A 22,247-nucleotide genomic window follows, 5' to 3' on the forward strand; every position below is an offset into this window, starting at 1 on the left:
AGAGCTGATGAGAGTGAAAATGTGGGAAATGGATCAGGTATCAGGTATGGATCAGGTATGGAGTCCTGTCAACAATAGTGGAGATTAATACTGGTTAAATAAAAAAAGCAGGACATGCCAGAAGCACTGTTGTTGACTGTCAGAATAGGATAAGCTGGGAGAATGAGATGGAAATGTGCAGAAGCTGAACATTAGCACATGCAGTCAGTGTGGTTGTGGAAGCAGCACAAAGGAGTCAACTGTACTTCCTCAAGCTTTCATTTCTGTGCATCTAAGCCAGGCTTGCACTTTAGTTTATTGAAATAGTCAAGGAAGTAGATTCAATTTGTATATTTACTCCAAGAGCTCCATTTAAAAAAAGTGAATTACTTATGAAGTTAATGCAGGAAATGCAGCAGCCAATTCGCACAAAGCAAGCTCATACAAAAAGCACATAAGCTTAAAATGTTGAGGTTGAGGGTGTGCTGTGATCTTATTGATGGCGCTGCAAGTTCATGGGACCATGGCTGACTCCTTCTTCTGCTTGATAAAATCGTGTGAGATTATGTTGAAGCCGAAACCTTTGGAAGAATACTACAATAACTAGTTGAGAAACTTTCATAAACCTTCTGTCATAGATGGGTCCCTCACATGCATCTCTTCTGTGTCCCATAGTTCTGCTCTCACTCCTCACCCCCCCCCCCCCCCCCCCCCCCAGACCCTGGTCCTCACCTTTCACCTTACCAGCCTCTGCATCCAACACATTTTCCTCCCACATTTCCATCACCTCTAACGTAATCCCCACCACTAATCACATCTTCTCATCTCCTCCCCTTTCCGCCTTCCACAGAGACTCTCCCTTCGCAACTCCTTGGTTCAACTATCCCTTCCCACTAAAAAAACACTCCCTCTCCAGGTACCTTCTCCTGCAACCACAGGAGATGTAACACTTTCCTTTATACCTCCTCCCCCATTTCCGTCCAGGGACCCCAGCAGTCCTTCCAGGTGAGATAGAGATTCATGTGCACCTCGTCTAACCTCATCCACTGCATCAGGTGTACACTGGCAAGAACAAGCACAGACTCAGCGATCATTTCACTGAACACTTGCACTCGGTTCATCAAGGCCTATTGGATCTTCCAGTTGCCAGCCACTTTAACTCCCCTTCCCAGTCTCACACTAACCTTTCTGTCCTGGACCTCCTCAATTGCCAGAGTGAGGCCGTACGCAAATTGGAGTAACAGCACCTCACATTTCGCTAGGGTAGCTTACAACCCAGTGGTACGAACGTTGAATTCTACAATTTTAGGTAACTTTTACAAAAACTTCCTTCACTATTGCCTTCGCTCTCTCCCCCCCCCCCCCCCCCCCCCCCCCCCCCCCCCCCCCCAACCCCAATAAATGTCAGTGAACTAGTTCAGGGGTCAGCAACCTGCGGCCCGTAACCCAAAATCATCCAGCCCACATGAGTATTTTCCCCCCGTAATCATCCGGCCCGCCGACATCCATCATCTCCGGTACCTCCCTAGGCCGGGCCGCCCAGGCACGGTGACGCAAGGACGCAAGGCGGCCGAAATGGCGATGGCACCGAGCAGTGGCGAGCACGGAGCAGCGCCGAGCTCTGGCTGTACCGCATCCTGCACAAAGCCTCCGGCACGGCGGCGCACCTTATGTGTCTGGGCTTCACTGTCAGGATGAAAGATCCGCTCTATGATCTTTGGTCGGGATCGGGGTTGTCAATAGGCTGGGGATGAGTGAATATAAGTGGCGTCCTCGAAGGGGCAGGATCCATGTGTACAAGTGATAGATGTGGCCCGCCATCCGCTCACAGACATGTGTCCTGGCCCCTATGCAGAACAAGGTTGCCAACTCCTGAAATAGTTCAATAGTTCACAACGATGTATCCAGGCACGGAAATTGCTATCAAAATATGGAGGGGATGGGGGGACACAATTTCTTAGTGGTCGCACGCGCATGCGCACACTCACACACACGCTCGCGAGGCTTCGGAGGCTCAATCCAGCGCTAAATGCAGCTCAACTCTGCCTGTCTCGCCGGGTTAACCTACAGCCCTGCCTGGACTGACGGGACATCAGCGCTGCTTCTCCGCGTTGATGGTAAGCCTGGGCCATATTTCCCGCATGTCCAGGCAGGGCTGTAGGTTAACCTGGCGGGACAGGTAGAGTTGAACTGGGTTTAGCGCTGCTTGCCTGCGCTGTCTGTGGGCCTGTGGGCACCGTGCCCATCTGACTCCCGACGTCTCTGGCCACCCCCGGGGCGTGGGGGGGGGGGGGGGGGGCACTCGGGTGGGAATGGGACAGCATCGGATAGCTGGGATCGATCCTGGCTGCGGATGAGGCCAGGTCTGTGCCGAGAGTGTTTTGGCACGTCTCCCTCCTCCAATCATCGCGCTGAGTTATCATGTCCCGCTCCCATTGCCTGCTGACTGACGTCTCTCTCGTCCAATCAGTACCCGCGATCAGCAGTCCCACCCCCACTGACTTGCGAAAAGCGGAGATTTCACCGGGTTTTAAAATCCGGATTACAAAAAATGGGGGCGACTGTCCCCCACCTCTCAAAATAGGGGGGGACGTGTCCCACCTGGCCCCCCCCCCCCGGGATTTCCGCCCCTGTATGGGCTTGGGCTGACACCTGTCCCAAGCCAACATTCAGCTTATCAGGGAACATGCTTACGGTCATCTGTTGCCGGCCCCCCATTTTTTTCCTTGCCTATAGACCCCCCCCCCCCCCCCCCCCCACCCTCACGCTCCCTACCACAATCAGTCCAATGAAGGGTCCCAACGCGAAATGACATCTATCCATTTTCTCCAAGGATGCTGCCTGACCTGCTGAATTACTGCAGCATTTTGTGTCTATCTTTGATAAACTTTCAGCCTGTAATACTGTGCGGGAAACTTTTCACTATCTCCGTCGCACCCCAAGCAGTGGTGCAATTCCTTGGTCACTTGGTGCAATCACTGGCCCAAAGAGCTGCATTTCAATGTTCCCTGTTGCCTGCCAAATACATCACAGCAAGAAACAGTACTTTCCCCACCATTTTGTTCCACTGACACTTTCTGACACAAATGACACAAATGCCCTGCAAGTTAAGAAACAAACCTCGCAAAGTACCCAGTGTGGAGTGCATCAATAGGCCAGTGTTCACTAACCCTCCTTAACACTGCAGTCTATTATTGCCAATCCAACCCCCACCCCCACCACTTCCCCTCTCTGGCAGGGCACGTTCCAAATTAAATGCAGAATTAATATAAAACTATTTTTAAAAAAGGACACAATCCACATTACAAAGGAATGTAACAGCAAAGTGAAAAGGGTGGAGCAGGAGGGCAGAAATAGAAAGATGTAAATAGGCAGAAAAAGGAAATGAGCACAGGAAACAGGAGGATGAGAGAGAGAAAGAGAGAAAAAATAGAGAATGAGAGAAAAAGAGAGAAGCAAATGAGAAAGGGTGATGAGAGGGAAAGAGGGGGGGGAGAGAGAAATAAAGAGAGAGAGGGGGGAAAGAGAGAGAGAGAGAGAGAGAGAGAGGGAGAGAGAGAGAGGGGGAGAGAGGGAGGGGGAGAGGGAGAGAGAGAAAGGGAAAGAGGGATAGAGGGAGAGCAAGGGAGAGAGAAGCAGAGACAGGTAGGCACTGAGAGAAGTAAATTCAAAGACAGAGATAGGGAGGTTTCAGTGAGAAGCAGATAAAAATATTGAAGAAAGAGATGAGAGGGGAAAGGGGTAGAGATGGAGGGGGGAAAGAGGGGGGAGAGAGTTAGAGGGAAGAGAGTTTTGGGGGAAGAGAGTTTAGGGGGAGAGAGTTGGTGGAAGAGAGGTGGGGGGAGAGAATGGGGGGAGCGAGAGTTGAGGGAGACATTGGGGGGGAGAGACGGGGGGGATGGGGAGGAGAGCTGGGTGCTCAGTTGAGAGATGGGGGAGAAGCCTGAGAGGGGCAGGGGGAGCAAAGATGGTAGACAGAGGTGGGGCAGAGATGGGGGCAGTGATTGGGGACAGAGAGGGGGAGGTGGCAGGGAGGTGATACACAGACTGAGAACATTTTTTTTAATCAAAAGCAACATTGCAGCTCCACAGGAAATGATGAATAATGAAAGGAATTTCACTAAGATTCCAGATGTATCGTATCAACAAGCTTGAAACAAAAATGGCTCAATAAAAATCTCAGACGCAGACTCCTGCACAGTTATATACTGAACAAAACTTTGAAAGTTATTTCAAACGACCGGGAAGCAGCCCAGGCTAATGATCCACTCGCTGTGAAAAACCTTCCTATTGCCTCTGCCACCAATTATAATGCCAAAATCCTCCCTCCCATGTCAAAACACTTGCTATGCAAAGGACCTCTGAGGTGGAGCAAAAGCAGCATCATTTTACCCACCTATCAGATTTCCTAAGGCCCTGGCTTGCAAGGTGCCAGCAGGGAAACACAAATATTCCAATTAGTTTGTGATAAAAGAGGAAATAACATGCTGTCATTAAATTTTAATTCCTTCTTGGAGTGTGCTCAATGCTGAAGAGATTTGCCAGGTTGTCCGTACAACAATGGCCTGAAGACAAACACAAAATGCTGGAGTAATTCAGCGAGACAGGCAGCATCTCTGCAGAAGGAATGGGTGGCTTTAAGGGACGAGACGCTTCTTCAGACCCTCGACCCGAAATGTCACCCATTCCTTCTCTCACCCATGCTGCCTATCCTGCTGAGTTACTCCAGCATTTTGTGTCTACCCTCTAATTCTAGATGTCCCCATTTGGGGACATCTAGAATTAGCAATCTTCTTGTCAATACCCTTTAGAATTTAATACACTTCAATAGCATTCCCTTTCAGTTTGCTAAACTTTAATACCAACAGCCTCAGTCAATCCTCAAAAACCTATTTTTCATAAGAATCAATCTAGTCCATTATCCTCAATTGCCTTCAATGCAAGGATATTGCTCTTTAAATAAGGGGATTATTCGAAGGGCTCCCATCTTGAATTTCTAGTGAAGTTACTCTAACATGGGCATTTGATGCTCAGAATGTGATCTTGTTTATAAGAAACCAAACTCAGACCAGGAGACCGCTTTGCAAATTATTTCCCTCAGTCAGCAATGGTGAACCTGGGCTCCCTACTGCTTGTCACTTTAATTCACTGTCCCATTGGCATCCTGGCCTATCTGTCTATGGCCTCCTGTACTGTTCCAATCAGGGGAGGAAAACCCGGGGGGCCAGAGGGGACACGTCCCCCCCATGTTTTGAGAGGTGGGGGACCACCTCAAGTTTTTGTGATCCAGATTTTAAAATCTCCGCTTTCCGCGAGACAGTGGGGGTGGGACTGATGATCGAGGGCGCGATAAGCATATAACCATATAACAATTACAGCACGGAAACAGGCCATCTCGACCCTTCTAGTCCGTGCCGAACACGTATTCTCCCCTAGTCCCATACACCTGCGTTCAGACCATAACCCTCCATAACCCTCCAATGTACAATTTTGGTCGCCTAATTATAGGAAGGATGTCAACAAAATAGAGAGAGTTTAGAGGAGATTTACTAGAATGTTGCCTGGGTTTCAGCAACTAAGTTACAGAGAAAGGTTGAACAAGTTAGGGCTTTATTCTTTGGAGCGCAGAAGGTTAAGGGGGGACTTGATAGAGGTTTTTAAAATGATGAGAGGGATAGACAGAGTTGACGTGGAAAAGCTTTTCCCACTGAGAGTAGGGAAGATTCAAACAAGTGGACATGACATGAGAATTAAGGGACTGAAGTTTAGGGGTAACATGAGGGGGAACTTCTTTACTCAGAGAGTGGTAGCTGTAGCTGTGTGGAATGAGCTTCCAGTGAAGGTGGTGGAGGCAGGTTCGTTTTTATCATTTAAAAATAAATTGGATAGTTATATGGATGGGAAGGGAATGGAGGGTTATGGTCTGAGCGCAGGTATATGGGACTAGGGGAGATTATGTGTTCGGCACGGACTAGAAGGGTCGAGATGGCCTGTTTCCGTGCTGTAATTGTTATATGGTTATTATATGGTTATACCTTTCCCGTCCATATAACTATCCAATTTATTTTTAAATGATAAAAAAGAACCTGCCTCCACCACCTTCACTGGAAGCTCATTCCACACAGCCACCACTCTCTGAGTAAAGAAGTTCCCCCTCATGTTACCCCTAAACTTCTGTCCCTTAATTCTCAAGTCATGTCCCCTTGTTTGAATCTTCCCTGCTCTCAGTGGGAAAAGCTTATCCACGTCAACTCTGTCTATCCCTCTCATCATTTTAAAGACTTCTATCAAGTCCCCCCTTAACCTTCTGCGCTCCAAAGAATAAAGCCCTAACTTGTTCAACCTTTCTCTGTAACTTAGTTGCTGAAACCCAGGCAACATTCTAGTAAATCTCCTCTGTACTCTCTCTATTTTGTTGACATCCTTCATGTTTTGATAGCGATGATTGGAGGAGGGAGGAGTGGGAGGGTGGGACTGAGGATAGAGCGCGGCGATTGGAGGAGGGAGACGTGGCACAGACCTGCGCCTCATCCGCAGGCAGGATCGATCCCGGCCGGGTCTCTGGCGCTGTCCCGAGTGCCCCCCCACGGGTGGCCAGAGAGGTCGGCAGCAAAGATCCACCGCTATAGGATCTTTGGTCAGGAGTCAGACGCGAGCTGTGCCCCCAGGCGCACAGCCAGCGCAGAGAAACAGCACTAAACCCAGCTCAACTCTGCCTGTCCCGCCAAGTGAACCTACAGCCCTCCCTGGACTTGCGGGAAATATGGCCAGTGCGGAGAAGCAATGCTGGTGTCCCGTCAGTCCAGACAGGGCTGTTAGTTAACCCGGTGAGACAGGCAGAGTTGAGCTGCATTTAGCACTGGATTGAGCCTCCAAAACCTCGCTCGTGTGTGTGTGTGTGTGTTTAGCCGCCAAAAAATGTGTCCCTCGTCCCCTCCATGTTTTGATATCCAATGAGGCCCAATACAAACTTAAGGAGCAGTGCCTGTTAAGTAAAATTAAACTGAGTTTATTATCATATGCACAAGTACGATGAGGTACAGGTACAGGTACAGTGAAAATCTTACTTGCAGCAGCATCACAGACACAGAGTTTCAGACAATACAGAAAACATAAATTATACAAGATAGTTAAAGGAAAAACTGAGCAAAACAAGACATTAGTGCCAAAACACAATTGGAAAACAAGTCCATGCAAGTGATCATAGTATGCCTTTGGTGAGGCAGGATTAGGATTGTGTAGTCAGTTGAAGAAATTGATGGTTGGAGGAAAGTAGCTGTATCTGGGAAACTCAGACCACAAAAGTGAGAGGTTGAAGATGTCCTGAAGAAGGGTCTCGACCCGAAACGCCACCCATTCCTTCTCTCCAGAGATGCTGCGTCCTGCTGAGTTATTACAGCTTTTTGTGTTTATCTCCTGAATATTACGACCAGTTGGTTCAAAGAAGTCTTCAGGACCTCAGCCAGTTATGTCAACTGGGCCTCTTTAAAGATGCTCTGGCGTTGGCCTCAGAGACCATCATGATTGCTGGGGGCTGTGGGGGCTCGTGTAAGTGTGTCATTGCTATCGCTTTCACAGCGTGCAAAAAAGGCATTGAGCTCATCCAGAAGCAAAGCGATATTGCCACTCGTGCTACCCCATTTCTTGTTGTAGGAGGTGACAGTGCACAGGCCCTGCCACAGTTGCCGAGCGTCCACCTGTGACCCCAGTATACTCCAGAATTGTCTCTTCATGTTCACGATGGCCTTCATGAGATTTCGCTGATACTTCATTTATGACCTTTGAAAACTGTAAATATCAGCATCATCTGGGCATCATCCTGGCATCACCCATCAGACATATTCCCTATTTCCTCTCCATCTTGCCAGTCCATCACAGGCTTATATGATATCCTTCCGTCTATTTTCATGGTGCTTTGTATCAAGAAGGCTGGAAGTATGAAGGATGCCTGCCCCCTCCAACCATTCCCTTTTCTCTACCTTCTGTGGAAAGATACAGGAGCTTGAAACCCCACACGTCCAAAATTAAAAACTGCTTCTTCCACACTGTTTTCAACCAGAAAGAGTATTTAACCTGAATTCAGACTGCATTCTAAATGTTGCACCGTCAGAGATGCTGTCTAAATCGGGTGAGACATTAAGCCAAGGTACCTGTATCTGTATCTGTGATTCCAAACCCGGAGGAAAAATATCTCACCATATTATTTCACCCTGGTACAGTCAATATTGTCCCCCAAACATCACATAAGGAGTTTAATGGTCATCATCTCATTTCTGTAGATGAAGCTTTGATAAGCACAAATTGACTGCAGCATTTGCACACAAAACAACAGAAGTCACGTTCTGCAATGGAGGATTACCTGCAAGATGCACTGGAATAACTGCAGTGAAAGGTGCCACACTTTGCAGCAGATATTAAACAAGGATTTAAGGTACACAAAATTGCTGGAGAAACTCAGCGGGTGCAGCAGCATCTATGGAGCGAAGGAAATAGGCGACGATTCGGGCCGAAACCCTTCTTGTCCCCCCATCAGTCTGAAGAAGGGTTTCGGCCCGAAACGTCGCCTATTTCCTTCGCTCCACAGATGCTGCTGCACCCGCTGAGTTTCTCCAGCAATTTTGTGTACCTTCGATCTTCCAGCATCTGCAGTTCCTTCTTGAACACTTAAACAAGGATTTGCTTGTTCTCTCAGATGGATGCAAAAGCTCCCACAGCACAATTTCTCCCTCCCCCTTCTCTCCCTCAGCAAACATTCTCCAAATATATGTCAGTAAATTGAAATAAAAATATTAGTACCGGATATATTGGGTGTTTCATATAGATGTATTCAACCACAATGGGTTTCCTTCCCATCGCACATCAATATCAGATTTGTGTAACAAACCGAAAGTACAAAGAAAGGTTACATTACAATAAAAAGTAACTACAGTTGAAATAAATAATCCTTCAATGCCGTTTAAAATTTGCATGACAGTGCCCTTCATACTGTTTGGGACAGACCCATCATTTATTTATTTGCCTCTATGCTCCACAACTTGAGATTTGTAATAGAAAAAAATCACATGTGGTTAAAGTGCACATTGTCAAATTTAATAAAGGCCATTTTTATACATTTTGGTTTTATCATGTAGAAATTACAGCTGTGTTTATACATAGTCTCCCCATTTCAGGGCACCATAATGTTTGAGACACAGTAATGTCATGTAAATGAAAGTAGTCATGTTTAGTATTTTGTTGCATATCCTTTGCATGCAATGGCTGCTTGAAGTCTGTGATTCATAAACATCACCAGTTGCTGGGTGTCTTCTATGGTGATGCTCTGCCAGGCCTGTATTGCAGCCATCTTTAGCTTATGCTTGTTTTAGACAATAGACAATTGGTGCAGGAGTAGGCCATTCGGCCCTTCAAGCCAGCACCACCATTCAATGTGATCATGGCTGATCATCCCCATTTGGGGGCTAGTCCTCTTCAGTCTCTTCAGCATATAAAAGGCATGCTTAATTGGGTTCAGATCGGGTGATGGACTTGGCCACTCAAGAATTTACCATTTTTTAGCTTTGAAAAAACCCTTTGTTGCTTTAGCAGTATGTTTGGGATCATTGTCTTGCTGTAGAATGAACCGCCGGCCAATGAGTTTTGAGGCATTTGTTTGAACTTGAGCAGATAGGATATGCCTATACACATCAGAATTCATTCTGCTGCTACCATTAGCAGTTGTATCATCAATGAAGATAAGTGAGCTAGTTTCTTCAGCAGCCATACATGCCCAGGCCATAACACTCCCACCTCCGTGTTTCACAGATGAGGTGGTATGCTTTGGATCTTGGGCAGTTCCTTCTCTCCTCCATACTTTGCGGTTGCAGCTCCTAGACTGTGGAACAGCATCCCTCTTCCCATCAGAACTGCCCCCTCCATCGACTCCTTTAAGTCGAGACTTAAAACTCATCTCTACTCCCAAGCCTTTCTTTACGTCCTCTGAGCGAGGGCTATATGTATGTTTGTATTTAATCTATGAACCACTGTTGTTTGTTATACTATTCTTATACCAATGTAAAGCACTTTAGCCAACGAGAGTTGCTTTGTAAATGTGCTATATAAATAAAAGTGACTTGACTTGACATACTTTGCTCTTGCCATCACTCTGATACAAGTTAATCTTCGTCTCATATGTCCACAAGACCTTTTTTCCAGAACTGTAATTGCTCTTTTACGTACTTCTTCACAAACTGTAACCTGGCCAGCTTATTTTTGCAGCTAACCAGTGGTTTGCATCTTGCAGTGTAGCCTTTGTATTTCTGTTCATGAATTCGTCTGTGGACAGTGGTCATTGACAAATCCACATCTGACTCCTGAAGAGTGTTTCTGGTTTGTCGGACAGATGTTTGGAGATTTTTCTTTATTATAGAGAAAATTCTTCTGTCATCAGCTGTAGAGGTTTTCCTTGGCCTGCCAGTCTCTTTGCGATTAATAAGCTCACCAGTGCTCCCTTTCTTAATGATGTTCCAAACAGTTGATTTTGGTAAGCCTAAGGTTTGGCTGATGTCTCTAACAGTTTTATTCTTGTTTCTCAGTCTCATAATAGCTTCTTTGACTTTCATTGGCACAACTTTGGCCCTCATGTTGATAAACAGCAATACACGTTTCCAAAGAGATGGAAAGACTAGGAGCTGAGAGCTCTCTTATACCTGCATTAAGGAGGCAATTAAACACACCTGAGCAATTGCAAACACCCGTGAAGCCATGTGTCCAAAACATTATGGTGCCCTGAAATGGGGGGACTATGTCTAAACGCAGTTGTAATTTCTACATGGTGAAACCAAAATGTATAAAAATGGCCTTTATTAAAATCTGACAATGTTCAAGATTCAAGGTTCACTTTAACCACGTGTGATTTTTTTCTATTACAAATCTCAAACTGTGGAGTACAGAGGCAAATAAATAAATGATGGGTTCTTGTCCCAAACATTATGGAGGATACTGTAAGTTTAGTTTAGTGTAGAGATACAGTGCGGAAACAGGCCCTTCGGCTGACCGAGTCCGTACCGGCCAGTGATCCCCACACATTAACAAATCTTACACACACTAGAGACAATTTACACATACACCAAGCCAATTAACCTACATACCTGTACACCTTTGAAGTAAATTCTTTAAATTTGTATACTTCCTTTCACAACCTCAGAAGGTGGGTACTAAAAAACGATGCCTCTAAAGGGGCTGTCCCACTTGGGCGACCTAATTGGCGAGTTTAGAAGAGTTTAGGAGTTTGAAAAATGACATGTTGAAGACCTCCTTCGACTATGTAGAAGACCTCCTTCGACCTCCTTCGACTATTTTAAAGACCAGCTTCGACTAGCTACGACTAGCTACGACAAGCTACGACTAACTTCGAGAAAATTAGACACCGAATAGTGGAGAGTGAAGACAACCTCCTTCGATCTCCTTCGACCTCCCTTCGACTATGATGAAGACTATCTACGACTACCTTTGACTACCTTCGACTACCGTCGATTACCTACGAGTAACATGCCGACCTACTACGACTAAACCTAAGAGTAAAAAAAGTATCGATTTTTGCCATGGCGACCTTTTTTTACTCGCGGGCATTTTTTAACATATTGAATAAACGCCGCGACCTAGCTGAGGCCTCGAATACGCGGAGACCACTCTCGAGCATGAAGGAGAGTTAGAAGGACCTCCTAAGACCTCGTGTCGACCATGCTGCGAGTATCAGTCGAGGGCAAACACACCAGAACTCACGGATTAGGTCGCCCAAGTGGGACAGGCATTTTACTGTATGAAGGAATTAAAAACCCAAGCCCATAAATATTATATAGTCACCAAGAACATACCAAGAAATATACCAAGAAATACAGTATGGATTTCAAAGTGCAAACACAAAATGCTGGGGTAACTCAGCAGGGCAGGCAGCATCTCTGGATAGAAGGAATGGGTGACATTCCAGAGATGAATTAATGAATTAATGTTTATTGGCAAAGTATTCACATAGAAGTAATTTGCCTTGGTGCTCCGCCTGCAAGTGACAATATGACGTATAGTGACAGTTAAGACTGAAACATAAAACATTAAACATTAATAATAAAATATTATTGATTAAACATGTGAATAAAATACCAGAGCAAAAGGAGGCTAAAGATTTTTGGTTATTGAGTAGAGCTACTACTCGTGGAAAAAAACTGTTTTTATGTCACAGTCCGGAGTCGCCTTCCAGAGGGAAGTGATTCAAAAAGTTTGTGGCCAGGGTGAGAGGGGCCAGAGATGATCTTACCCGCTCGCCTCCTGGCCCTTGCAGTGTACACCTGTCCCGCTGAGTTTTGTGTCTATCTTCAGTGTAAACCAGCATCTGCAGTTCATTCCCACGCATATGGATTTCAAAGGAAATGTTTTTACTAAAAGAACATTGGTAATGTTGAATCCACTGCTGAGAATGGCTGTGGTGAATGGTAGAAAGGGTTTAATGGGAATTTGAATAAATATGTGGGAGAAATCACTAGAAGGGCAAGTTGCTTGCAGAGTGATTTACAGAGTTGACGTGGAAAGCTTTTCCCACTGAGAGTAGGGAAGATTCAAACAAGGGGACATGACTTGAGAATTCGAGGGACTGAAGTCACGGATTAGGTAACATGAGGGGGAACTTCTTTACTCAGAGAGTGGTAGCTGTGTGGAATGAGCTTCCAGTGAAGGTATAGTCACCAAGAACATACAGGTTCGTTTTTATCATTTAAAAATAAATTGGAATTATATGGATGGGAAGGGCAAATGGAGGGTTATGGGTTATCCGGCAGGGCAGGCGGCGCGGCTCTGGCCAGCAGCGGCCTCTGCAACCTGTCCGCGTTTTTATTATTTTTTGTCTGTGTTTTTACATACAAGTTATTTGCCTTGGTGCTGGGGCCTGTGTGTGACAATATGACGATGGGGGGGGGGGTGGGAGGGGAACATAAAACATTAAACTTTTGAATAATCTCCCTGCACTGGAGATTAAACCCGACCTTTTCTCGTCAAAAAGGAGGCTCAGGTGTTGGTTGAGGCCCGCAACTAGGAGCGAAAAAACTGAAGAAGCCGGGGACTCACAGTCCGGACTCACCGTTGAGGGAAGCGGATGGCCAAGACCGGAGCGGGTGGCCAGGGTGAGAGGGTCGCTGCTGCTGCGCTCGCCGCTGCTGCTGCTGCTGCAGTGTACACCTGCTGCCGATGAGTTTTGTGCTATCTGCGGTGTCTGCGGACGGCGGCACCGGGAGCCCCCGGATCCCTGGAGGGAGACCGCTTTTCGGGGCTCCTGCAACGGCGACTTCTCCCGCCCGAGTTGCAGGGGTCGAAGAGCTCCTGGAGCGGGGCCTGAACCACTGCCCCGCGCGGTTGAGAATGGCCGTGGGGAATGGTTGCGAGGGCACACCGGGAATCCAACACCAAGATATGGTGTGCGACCTCACACCAAGGGCGTGGCTTCAATGGCCGCGGGAATCGCCATCGCCACAGAGCTTTGACTTTGACTCTGACTTTTCCACTGAGAGTGCAGTGGAGAGATCAAACAAGGGGACATGACTTCCATCACAGCTATGTGATGGATGTTTAGGGGTAAGATGAGGGGGAACTTCTTTGCTCAGAGAGTGGTAGCTGTGTGGAATGAGCTTCCAGTGAAGGTCGTTTGGACCTCCAGGGGTCCAAATGACAATTAAATTGACTCTTGACTCCTGACTCTTGACTCTCTTGTCTGAGCGCAGGTATATGGGACTAGGGAAGATTATGTGTTCGGCACGGACGAGAAGGGTCGAGATGGCCTGTTTCCGTGCTGTAATTGTTATATGGTTATATGGTTATATAAGTTGATAGGTAAAAATGGGAGAGATGGCAGGAGGCATGTGTGACACACGCTGGCATGCACCCAGGGGCTGGAAAAATGTGCCTTACTTTGCTTTCTATGAAGTTCCATGTAACTATTACTGTTATTATCATAGTACTAAAGCGAAAATCCAAATATGGAATATACACATCTATTCTTGGATGACAATCAAATTCAATTCTGAAATTCTAATCATATCAGAAAAAGTGGCTATTTCAATTAAATAGAGGAAAGTCACTATCCTTTAGGAATTGCTGAACACAGTGATAATTCAAACACTAGGCGGGAAACTCACTACGTTAGAGGCATTTAAGCAACCAAACAGGATCATAAAAGGCAACTGAGGCAGACTGGGTGGGCAGGAGGCTGCATTGTATCTGAGGAGTGGGAGTTCAAGACTTCCGCTGAGGCTGCACTAAGCTGCTTGCCTTGGTGTCCCTGATTGGAGCCTCAACTACACATTCTCACCCTTCCATAAAAGGGAATTAGAGTTAGATTTAGTTCTTGGGGCTAAAGGAATCAAGGGATATGGGAAAAAAGCAGGAACGGGGTACTAATTTTAGATGATCAGCCATGATCAGATTGAATGTTGGTATTGGCTCAAAGGGCCGAATGGCCAATCCTGCACCTATTTTTCTATGTTTCTATGTTTCTTTGTTAACTTATCCATTGGCTCAAAGTCTTTGTTCCTCATGACTCGACTCTTCCAATGCACTTCCCTGTTCAATTCTCTGTCTGCCCCCATATCCAAAGCTCACCATGTTGTTCAGCAACCACCCATGTGCATGTTGACCAACATCGATTTACAGCTGAGCAGTGTAAATTCGCACCCTTAAGGGCCTGTCCCACTTGGGCGTCATTTGCGCGTCATTTACGCGACAGGCCCGTAGTGACTGACGAGCAAAAATCGTCTAGCAGTACGACAGTTGCGCGCCAAGTGCTCTTGAGGGCCCTGCTTCTTTTGGGAGCCATTTGCGATGTCGTTCGTACTTAGTCCGATCTCCGCGGCAAGGATTTTCCCAGTGAAGATTGAAAACTACGCATGCTTTTTACCCGGGTGGTCATGTGGTGCGGCGCTCAAATGTCAAGCAAATGGCTTGCCGACGGCGTACAGGCGGAGCATGGTTACGGACGTTGACGCACGGTGACGCATAATAAACTAGCATAGGCAATGTTCGTGTGTTACCGTGTGTAACCAAGCGTCACCACGCGCAACACGTACACCATCAGTACGTCAGTGTACGCCATCAGTACGTCAGTGTACGCCATCAGTACGTCAGCGTGCACAAGCGATACGTCACGCAGGTGGCGCACGAGGATTTTAAGCATTCCAAAATCCTGGGGGTGCTGCGCGTTACCGCCGTCACTGCATACGCCTCCACGTCTCACCACGCGCCATGCGAGCGTCACGACAACCAACTTTTAGGATGACGCGTAAATGACGCGCAAATGGCGCCCAAGTGGGACAGGATCTTTACTTTTAAATCACCCTGTGCATTTACAACCTCCCTACATTAGTTTTGTTTAATTTATAGAGATACCGGGCGGAAACAGGCCCTTCGCCCTACTGAGTCAACGCTGACCAGCGACCCCCACACACTACCACTAACCCACACTCATTACGAACAATTTACATGTATACCAAGCCAATTAACCTACAAACCTGTACGTATTTGGAATGTGGGAGGAAACCGGAGCGCCCGGAGAAAAGCCTTACTGGTCACGAGGAGAACGTACAAACTCCGTACAGACAATACCCATAGTCAGGTTCTAACCTGGGTCTCTGGAACTGTAAGGCATCAACTCTACCGCTGTGCCACCATGCCATCCACATCTGTATCCTCTCCAGCTCTAGAAAACTTGTAAGCCTCCGCATTCCTAAAATTCTAGCCCAACATGAAAACTCTGGTCACAATATTACTGCCGGTCTTGCTTTCAGTCCCCAAGCCCCTAAACTCTAGAATTCCCTCCTTGAATCGCCTCATCCCTCTCCCTCTCTCATCCTACAAGAAACTACCTTTACCAACCCTGTGGTCACATGCCTTCAAGTCTTCTGATGTAACACTGTTACCTATCACTCCCATCTTCTTCGTCTTCTTGCGTATGGCGTGCACAGCCTAAAGTTGTAAGACAACTTGTTCTATTTGATCTTATTTGATTGTGCGCACCATGTTGATTGCATTCATCGAAACAGGGCAGACCACGTGAAGGTTGCAATCTCCCACCCCATCACTCCCATAAAACAATCCTATGAAGTACTCCAGACATTTCCCTGTGTTGAGTCGTGGGGTTTCCCAGTAGTATGAGGCCCTTCAGCCCACCATATACATGACCATTTTGTCCATCTATATGAAAACCATTTGCCTGCATTAGGACTGTATCCTTCTGTGCCTTGCCTTTTTAAGTGTCTGCCTAAATGCCACTCACATAGTAACTGTATCCTTGAACAATACTTTCCAGACACCAACCACTCTCAGTGTAAAAATCTTACCCCTCAGATCCTTTAAAAACTTCTGCCTCTCACCTTAAACCAATGCCCTCATCTTTTCTTATACTCCTCCTGCAGGCAAATGATTTGAACTATCTATTGTAGCAATCTCTTCTAAAATTTACATATTTCTATTTGCCTCCTTTGCTCCAGCATAAACAAATCCAACATATCTAAACTCTCTCCATAAAACTATGGTTCTCCAAGTTGGTGCTCTTGAGATAGAAGAGACGCAGACTGAGAGAAAGGTAATGTGCTCACCGAACCAAATGTAATCTCCCCGTCTAAACTTGCAGATGTTCCCCTGCAGAATGTCTGAAAATTCAAATAATCCCTTCCAGCAGCGAGTTTGTAACAACAGGATGGCATTTGCCAAGAACCTAGCCATTCATACATTTTATTCAGCGCAGAATATTTATGTTATATAAACGGCCAGGCTCTCCATTCATCAATAATGTCAGAACGTGGCAGCATTGACCAATTGACTGGATCTTGTGGTACAGTAGGATAAAGCAGAGAAACAGCTGATACAGTTCATACCCTGAGCAAAATGCTTGGTGCAAGAGGATAAGAACACCGGAGAGAGAGGACAACACTTGTAATTCAAAAAGCTGCAGATCAAATTGCATTTGCAACAACGAGTCCGCAGACAGAAAATTCTGAATCAACAAAGTAGTTATTCAACTGCTCACCACATTCATCAAACTGTGGTTTTAATGTTGTGTTAAAGGCTGAACACAGGTAAACAGACACAAAGGCTGGAGTAACTCAGCCGGTCGGACATCATCTCTGGAGAAAAGGAATAGGTGACGTTTCGACACTTATTCCTTTTCTCCAGAGATGCTGTTTGACCCGCCGAGTTGCATCAGCTTTTTGTGTCTATCTTTGGTTTAAACCAGCATCTACAGTTCTTTCGTACACGTAAATAGGTAGTGTGTGGACCCTCACACTCAAAACAACATGAAATGATCAGGAGGTGACGTGTTTACATTATCAGTGCTGCATGCAAGATAAAATTGCTTGGAAATCAAGTTCTATTACATTACCAGTTTAACTATTGTCCTGACAATTAAAAATAATTGTAATTGTTAAATATATCATCCAGCAATACACAGCGTTCAATATTTTCCTCAATAAAGGAATGCAATGGAGTTACAAATGATTCATAATGTTGTTAACCAGAAAAATTGCCTTCTGAAACCTTGAATACTGCTGCCCTCCAGTCACAAGTGAGACAGGAGGCAGGTGGAGGCAAAACCTGGTGCATTTCCCCCGAGAGACTCTTGATACCTGAGTGCAATTCACCAACAGGCAACTGTGATTAGCAATCCCGACACATGTGGTGACTCTGGTCTGTGTGGGTTATCACCACATCGGGATCATAATTCCCAGAGGAGCCATGATGGAATTCTCATTTTGCATTCCAAACAGCAGTAACCTTCACAACCATTACATCGCAAACAACTGACGCAACGGTACTGTTCTCTAAAATTCTCTCGGGCTTCTTCCCTCTGATCCCGTTGCTAGCAGACAATCCTCTCCGAGATTCCCCACCCCCCACCAAATGAGCTTCAGGATCTGAGGATACAAACGATTCTCCTTGCTGGATATGCAGCCATTGCGCATCAGGTTCAACACAAGCCAAGGTTAACTGCAGCTGTGTCCATTCACATCTCGGAAACACATGGCAAAGTGACAGACACAATAACACAGCTGAGCAAGACACAGCCATTCAAGCCTGGAGAATGGATTCCCAACCCTCTCTAAAATGTACGCTTCCTAAATACTTCCTTATGGCTATGTTTTATTTTTAAAAAGAGACACTCTGATCCGTTTGAACAGCAGCTTGCAATGTTCAGCACACAGACAGCCCCACCAAAGCTGCAGATTAGAGATAGCTCGTCAACTCAGCAACCACGTAACACAGCATCAGTATTTACATACCACCATAACAAAACCTCCCACACTTCACAACAGTGTTAACAGTGTCAAGCCATGGCTGGGAAAGACTAGGCAGGCATCCTCAAACTCAGTTAACGGATAGGCTTTAAGGAACATCTTAAGGGAGGCGAGGGGAGAAGGTTTAAGGAGGGCCAAGGCAGGTGAGGGGGAGAATGGAGGGATTGAGGGGCCAAAGATAAAGAGGATGAGGGAAAGAGGAAACTATGGAGCGTGAGGGAGAAAGCAGACAATGGAGTGCATGACCAAATGGAGTTAGCAACAGAGGGTATGAGGAAGGGACAAGTATAGACAGGACAGGTATATGGGATAGGGAATTGAGGAGAAGGGATGTGAGAGGGCAGGAGAATGATGGTGGACCTTGTTATGGATTGATGAGAGCTGGGAAGTAGTGGAGGATCAGGGATGTATGGTGCATGATTTAGGAAGGCTATGTCGGAGGTGATGTGTCAGAGGGATTGGTAAGTGAAGGGCTGGGTAAGGGAAAATGAAATGTGAGTGGAGGGTTTGGGGTGTGGTGTTGGTGAGATTTGTTGGGTTGGATAACAGTTGTAATTGCTTGGGGTGCATGTTAGACTGTGGTTAAGTCAGGGCCCTTCTTCAGACAGATGTAGGGGGTAGAAAGCTGGAAAAGAGAGGTGAGATTTGGGCAGAGCCTGGCAGGTGATAAGTAGATATAGACAAAGGTGGTTAGATTGGCAGATGGATGGAGTAAGTGACAAATACTAGAGGTGAAAAGACAAAGGGATGTCAGATAAAGAGAGATGAGGAGTGAAATGTAAACGCAGGTGGAGGGTTATAGACAGAACGGGGTTGGAGGGAGGGAATGGAGGGTACAGAGTAGGATAGTGGGAAAAATGGGTATACACTAGGGGGAGGTGAATAATGCGGTGGGGTTGTGTGTTGAAGAGTAACAGTAATGATGGGTTAACCAAGGTATGTTGTACCTGATGGGAAGTTGGATCAGTGATCGAGTTAGATCACTTTTCCACACTAGTTTATCAATTCCCTTAATTACATTAAAATCTTTGATTTTTAACCTGAATAGACTCAACATTCGTGCCTCCGTACCTGAGGTGTGCAATTCCAAAGATTCACCACCCTGGGTGAAGAGATGCCTTCTCATTTCTGTCGTGCATGGCCAACCCCACATTGCAAGGTCATACCCCTCGTTCTAGAAAGCCCCAGACAGGGGAAACATCACCCTGCATCTACCCCGTTGAGCCTATAAAATATTGTATGTTATATTAAGATCACCTCTCATTTCTCTCACAAGAGAATGCTTAATCTCTGCACCTTTAAATCGCACACCATTTAAAACATACCCTGCATATCTACATTTCTACAAAATTCGATGACATCACATTCCCACATTATGTTCCATCTCCCATGTCTTTGTCCATTCACTTTTCCTGTTTTATATCTCTCCAAAGTTTCCTACAGATGGCTGGAACTCGATGGTGGGCTGGCGATCGGGGCAATGAATGAGTAGAAAGGTGGGTGAGGTATGGACATGTGATGTGTAGATAAAGGGAGTGGGTGTATGTAGAAGCAGTGATGGATGGGGATGTTGGGTGGGTGGTGGTGATTGGTGGGGGAGTGATGGATGGGGAATGTAAGTAATGGCTGGGAGTGTAGGTAAAGAATGAGGAGTGATGTTAGTGGAGGGTGGAAGGTGTGTGTGACAGGTTGCAGTTATGTGGGTGGGATGAAGGTGTTCATGCATGGGATTAATGTGTGGGGAAGACAGGTAGACAAAGGTGCTGGAGAAACTCAGCGGTGCAGCAGCATCTATGGAGCGAAGGAAATAGGCAACGTTCGGGCCGAAACCTTTCTTCAGGTGATGGGATGGGGAATGAATGTGAAGGATGGGTTGAATGGGGTGGGTAATGTATAAGGGTCATGGTTATGAATGTGGGTGATATGTGAGTGAGGAATGTGGGTGATGGCTGGAGGTTGAATGATAGAGGAACTGGTGTTGATGGACTGGGGATAATGAGTGGATGGTGAAGGGGGGGGGGGGCGCGGGGTAATGGTAGGGGTGATGAAATAGGGTGAAATTTGGAGGGGTGAAGGGTGGAGGTGGAGGGGACTATGGGTGAGATTAAAGAACGTTGATGATTGGGTCAAGGCTGGGGTCATGAAGGACGGGTCATGAAGAGTGGGCTATGAAGGGTGAGGACGTAAAGGGTGGGGCGGGCTACGGTGGCCATATGTGAGGTCGAGATGGGGTGGATAAAAGGGAGATGTGATGGCTAAAGAGTAGGAGGTGATGGAGTGCAGATCATTGGGTGGGGGAGGGTGATTGGTGAGTTGAAGGGTGTGGCTGAGATTGGGGAGGTGGATGGGCTGTGATGGGGAGGGAACTGGTGATGGGTTGGCTGAGGTGATGGGTGAAGGTGTTGGGCGAGGGGGTGTTGGGATGAGGTGTATTGTGGATGGGGATGTTGGGATGGGAGATGTTGGATAAGGGGAGTGGTAGGATGGATGAGGTGAAGGATTGAGAGTGTTTGGGTGGGGGGGTGTTAGACTGGAGTTGTAGATATTGAAGGATGTCAGTGATGGGGTGGATGAGCAGGTGGACGATGGTTTGGGTCGGGGTGATGGAGTTGGTGCGTGTGAAGAGTACGGGGTGCGTGTGAAGAGTGGGATGGGGTATGATGAGTGTGATGAAGGGGGTAGGTAATGAAGGGTGTTGGGGTGGATGAGCAGGTGGGTGATGGTATCCGTCGAGGTGATGGGATGGGGGCTATAATGGGGGTGATACGTTGTGGGTGTGAAGAGTGGGGTGTGATGTGTGTGATAACGGGGCTAGGTAATGAAGGATGTCAGTGGTGGGTGGATGAGCAGGTGGACGATGGTTTGGGTCATGGTGATGGAGTGGGGGAGATAATGGGGGGGGGAATATATTGTAGGTGTGAAGTGGGATGGGGTGTGATGAGGGGGGTAGGTGATGAAGGATGTCAGTGATGGGGTGGATGAGCAGGCGGGCGATGGTTTGGGTGGCGATGATAGAGTTGGGGCTGGAGAGTGAGGGCGGATACGGGGTGGTTGTGAAGAGTGGGGTGTGATGGGGGTAGAGATCAGACACCTCCCTCCTTCCCTCCTCTCCGACCCCGCCCTCGGCCGCTTACCGATCTTGACTTTAACGCTCTGCAGCACCCGCAGCCCCTCGTCCTCCACCGCCATGCTGCCCCCGAGCCGCAGTGAGCGACCTAGCTCTGAGCGACCATCCGCCTCATAACATCCCGCTGCCCGCGCGCGCGACCGCCCGTTGCCCGCTGTCCGCCCGCGCGCGACCGCCCGTTGCCCGTTGTCCGTTGCCCGCCTCCCGCCGCCGGCCCGGACCGACGCGCACTCCCGACCCTCATTGGTTGAGCGCCCGTCCCGCCGCCGCCTCCCATTGGCCGTCGTTGCAGACCAGCACCCAATCGCCGGTGGGCTGTCGCCGAGCGCCGTTTCATTGGCTGAGGGCTATACCCCGTCTGCCCTCTGATTGGCTGCCATGCGGAGGCTGGGCCCCACGCTGAGGGGATTGGACAAGCGCCGCAGTTCAGCACATGTCAGAGTGTTTAGCGGATAGCTGGAGAGAGGGAGGGGGGGGAGAGAGGGAGGGGGAGAGGGAAAGGGAAGGAGAGAGAGAGAGAGTGGAGGAGATAGTGGGGAGAGAGAGAGGGAGAGAGAGTGCATGAGAGGAGACGGATAGAGAGGGGGAGAGGGGAGGGAGAGAGAGGGGGGGGGGGGGGGAGAAAGGGGGAGAAACAGAGGAGGAAGATAAGGGAGGGGAGGGGGAGCGAGGAGAGAGGGAGAGAGTGGAGGAGAGGAGAGAGAGGGGGGGGAGAGGGGAGGGAGAGAGATGGGGGGGGGGGGGAGAAAGGGAGAGACAGAGGAGGAAGATAAGGGAGGGGAGGGGGAGCGAGGAGAGAGGGAGAGAGTGGAGGAGAGGAGAGAGAAGGGGGA

At 47.5% G+C, this 22,247-nt stretch overlaps 1 protein-coding gene across 1 annotated transcript in view; it reads right to left on the minus strand.

Annotated features, from left to right (window-relative positions):
* The window catches only part of rasa3 (RAS p21 protein activator 3), a 154,046-nt gene extending 132,441 nt beyond the window's left edge, over positions 1-21,605 (minus strand). The window contains exon 1 of the mRNA XM_055636624.1: positions 21,422-21,605. Coding sequence (XP_055492599.1) covers positions 21,422-21,476 — 55 coding nt within the window. The 5' untranslated portion in view covers positions 21,477-21,605. The remainder of the gene's footprint in view (positions 1-21,421) is intronic.
* Between the last annotated feature and the right edge of the window lie 642 nt (positions 21,606-22,247).

Source organism: Leucoraja erinacea, chromosome 6, assembly GCF_028641065.1.
Source record: "Leucoraja erinacea ecotype New England chromosome 6, Leri_hhj_1, whole genome shotgun sequence".
NCBI lineage: Eukaryota > Metazoa > Chordata > Chondrichthyes > Rajiformes > Rajidae > Leucoraja > Leucoraja erinaceus.